Source organism: Cupressus sempervirens, chromosome 6, assembly GCF_028749045.1.
Source record: "Cupressus sempervirens isolate cs-2001-9-10 chromosome 6, ASM2874904v1, whole genome shotgun sequence".
In the NCBI taxonomy this organism is placed as follows: domain Eukaryota; kingdom Viridiplantae; phylum Streptophyta; class Pinopsida; order Cupressales; family Cupressaceae; genus Cupressus; species Cupressus sempervirens.
In genome coordinates, this window is record NC_143123.1 from 506,212,655 (window position 1) to 506,216,065 (window position 3,411).

Here is a 3,411-nt window from a genome sequence, read left to right on the forward strand (position 1 = left end):
ATACCAATTGTTAAAATTAGAAATCAAATTGGAAACCACCAAAATCATAAAAGAAATCAAATTGAAAACCACAAAAATTAGAAAAGAGACAAGATTTATTGTGGTTCACCATAACTTACTATTACGTCCACACATGCTGTTACAACCACACTAGAAAATAAGTGAATCGTTTATTCATTCATTACAGCTTACAGCTTGAATACATAAGGCTTGGCTACATATCTATTACAAGACAAGACAAAGACACAAATAAGAGAAAGACAAAGACGCAAATAAGCAAATAAGAGAAATATGAAGTGAACCGAGAGAATATTTGAACTTCACATAACATTTCAAATCTCTGTCTAAAGATAGCAATGGTTCTACTAATATGTATATAAACATATCTGGTTAGAGAGCTTCTCTATTACACATCTACGCTTCGAAGACTATAAAAGGGAGAAATTCTTCATTGAAATAATATCCATGGCCAGAAAAATGTTCATGTCTAAATCAAAGTCTCATTTTGCAATAGTCGTGCAAGCTGCGCCTACCTCTGATTTCCTTGCCAGTGATAAATCTCTACGTTATCGTAATAACTTATTATCTGTCTAACAGGAACGTAGTCACATATTTGCACTTCCATGTACCTAAAAATTAACGCTGTAGCTTACCATCCTAGGAAAGACACCTATTGCAAAAAATACATTATTAACTAGGACATGCAGCAGTGAGCTTCCATGAAGGGCGGACAAGCAGTGGATATTTTCTCGGAACAGTCAATCCAAACACTTCCGCCATATCCACCTCCGCCTCAGCGGCCCAATCAAAGCAATGAAGAAGCTGAGCGAGTGCCAGCTCACTAATAGAAAGACCCATATAAATCCCGGGGCATCCTCTTCTTCCCGCTCCGAATGGAAGGAAATCGAAGTCCTGACCTCTCACGTCTTTATTATTCTCAATAAACCTCTCTGGCTTGAACTCATGAGCATCTCTCCAAACGTTCTCATCTCTTCCCATCGCCCACACATTCACAAACAGCCTCGTTTTTGCCGGAACAAAATATTCTTCCACGCTGCACCCTTCCGTCGACTCGCGCTGAACGAGCAGAGGCACAGGCGGATGAAGTCGAAGAGTTTCCTTCACCACGCATCTCAAGTAGTCTAACCTTGTGACGTCACTCTCCTCTACTCTGCGCTCTCTGCCCACTGCTGACTCAATCTCTCTCTGCGCTCGTGCCAGCGCTGCAGGACTCCTCAGCAGCTCACTCATCGCCCACTCCAGCAATGTCACCGATGTTTCCATTCCAGCGTTTAGCATATCCTGCACACCACATTATTATATGTCCTCAAGTTTAACAAAACTTGTAATCAGATTTGTGAAACCTAATTAGACGGCTTTTATTCACAGACTTACCAAGATCATGGCTTTCATGTCCATCCGTGAGATTGTCTCGGGCATGCTGAGCATCACGTCTACCATGTCTTTTACACCATCTTCTTCCCTGGGATTCCCCTTTTCCAATCTACTATGAACGTGCTCGTCTATTACTTTTTCAGCAAATCCGTCAAATACTTTATGAACTGCCTGCATGCGACGACGAAACCCCTGCAAGTCGAGCCAGTCGAGAGAAGGGATGAAATCGCCAATTGGGAAAGCACCGGCCACAGCAAACATCTCTTCCACCATTTGTTTGAAGCCAATCCCTCCATTCAATTCGTCGTCAGAATAAGTCCTGCTGGCAAACATTCTGCAGATAATATTCTGTGTAAGGGAGGAGAGCCTCTTCTTTATATCCACATACTTCTCTCCGTGCTCACTTTGGTGCCAGATGGAGGCGATCATGGCAGACACTTCTTCCTCTCTCACAAATCTGAAAGAATCGATTCTCTTCACTGTGAGCAGCTCCACCGTCATGAGCTTTCTCATTTGCCTCCAGTACTCTCCATAGGTGCTAAAAGCGACTCCTCTATGATCATAACATATGTATTTCCCATATGCAAAAGTTGCTCTGGTTGAGAAGATCAAATCATGCGTTTTGAGGAATTCTTTAGCCATGGCAGGAGAAGAAACCACAACAGTGGGGATGGAGCCCAAACGGAGAAACAAAATGGGTCCATATCTCTTCGCCAGTGTCCTAAGAGTCTGGTGAGGAAGGCTTCCCAGGAGATGGAGATTTCCTATGAGAGGCCATGGACGTGGTCCAGGGGGCAACTTCAACTTGCTGCCATTTGTCCTGAAGCAGTAGTAGATGAAGATAAACCCAAGTCCAACAGTCACGGCTGCAATCAGGGAATCCATGTTATAGACTTGGATCTTTTGTCCAGATGTCTGGCTGTCTCCTTTGCAGATATTACGAGCAATTTGTAATAATATCCATTTGTAACTGCAAACGATTTAGAGGACATGAAACATCTAACTGCATAATATATGAGATTATCTAGCATACTACTTAAAAGACATTTGTATGAATTTGGAAATTATACAAGATATATAAACTTATCCTTGGCTCTTTGGTATATTGGTGTTCGTTGAATGGTTGAAATCGTCTGACTGAGTACAAACTTTCTAATCTCATAAGAGATGAAGCTAAGACCAAGCCATAAAAACTGAAATAGATTTGCTCATAGACTTGGACAGCCATGCTTGAAAGTCTCCATCTGCATTAAAAAAAGCATATCCATAGAAAAAATTCCGCTTCATTAGATCAACTCAGAATGCATACTGAAGTAAAGAAAACACTCACAGTTTTTCAGTCAACGAAGCCCACAAGTCTGCCGCATTGTTTTCTGCCTATCTATACCTGGTAGGGAGGGGGCGGCTTTCACAAGACTTTGTAATGCTTAGTGATGATCCATGTCACTGATAATCTACGGCCATAAACAATCCATCTTATGCAAGCGATGTACTATTCGGAGAGAACGATAAGTAAAGCAAGCATGGTGACAATTGCGGACCGGAAACTAACAAAAGAATTGAATTAAATATTTATAAGAACGGAAGAAATAAGATTTGATAATGACAAATAATATAAAATAATAATAATTAATTTCACGTGTCGAGTTATTTCAAAGCATCTTATCTCATCAGATTTTATAATTTACATAAAATATGAACAATATTTTCAACGTTAACGAAAAGCAATCTCTTACAACTACTTTTTTCAATGGTCATGTGAATCAGTCTCAATAAGCCAAGTCAAATACATTTTTTCAGAAACGACACCTTCATGGAAAGTATGTGCTAGAATAATTGATTGTGGGCTCTCGTTAATAAAGAAATGACATCTTTGTGGAGGATAATTGATTGTAGATTCCTATTAATAAAGAAAACTTTATTGATAGGAGTCACAATCAATTATAAAGAAAACTTTATTGGTGGGAGCCCACAATCAATTATCCTCACAAAAAGGTGTCATTTCTTTATTAATGG

General features: G+C 40.0%; 1 protein-coding gene across 3 annotated transcripts; it reads right to left on the reverse strand.

The window, feature by feature from the left end:
- Positions 1-426: 426 nt before the first annotated feature.
- On the reverse strand, positions 427-2,929 carry LOC149553246 (cytochrome P450 750A1-like). 3 transcript variants are annotated; one of them, XM_089788709.1, is made up of 4 exons: positions 2,783-2,929; positions 2,466-2,639; positions 1,396-2,365; positions 427-1,302 (listed from the first exon to the last, which is right to left on the reverse strand). In XM_089788709.1, exons 2-4 carry the CDS (start codon positions 2,621-2,623, stop codon positions 691-693), a joined length of 1,740 nt encoding a protein of 579 aa, XP_089644835.1. In that variant the 5' UTR covers positions 2,624-2,639; positions 2,783-2,929; the 3' UTR covers positions 427-690. The 3 variants fall into 3 exon arrangements, with proteins under 3 accessions (XP_089644835.1, XP_089644833.1, XP_089644834.1); XM_089788707.1 differs by having other exon boundaries at positions 2,726-2,921; XM_089788708.1 differs by lacking the exon at positions 2,783-2,929 and having other exon boundaries at positions 2,466-2,701.
- Positions 2,930-3,411: the final 482 nt, after the last annotated feature.

Bases quoted from the DNA above. Each gene is read 5' to 3' on its own strand.
- LOC149553246 (XM_089788709.1), bottom strand. From the start codon at position 2,623: ATGGCTGTCCAAGTCTATGAGCAAATCTATTTCAGTTTTTATGGCTTG. The intron at 2,366-2,465 runs GTATAATTTCCA...AATCGTTTGCAG, and splicing joins AGGATAAGTTTATATATCTT to TTACAAATGGATATTATTAC. The intron at 1,303-1,395 runs GTAAGTCTGTGA...TGTGGTGTGCAG, and splicing joins ACATGAAAGCCATGATCTTG to GATATGCTAAACGCTGGAAT.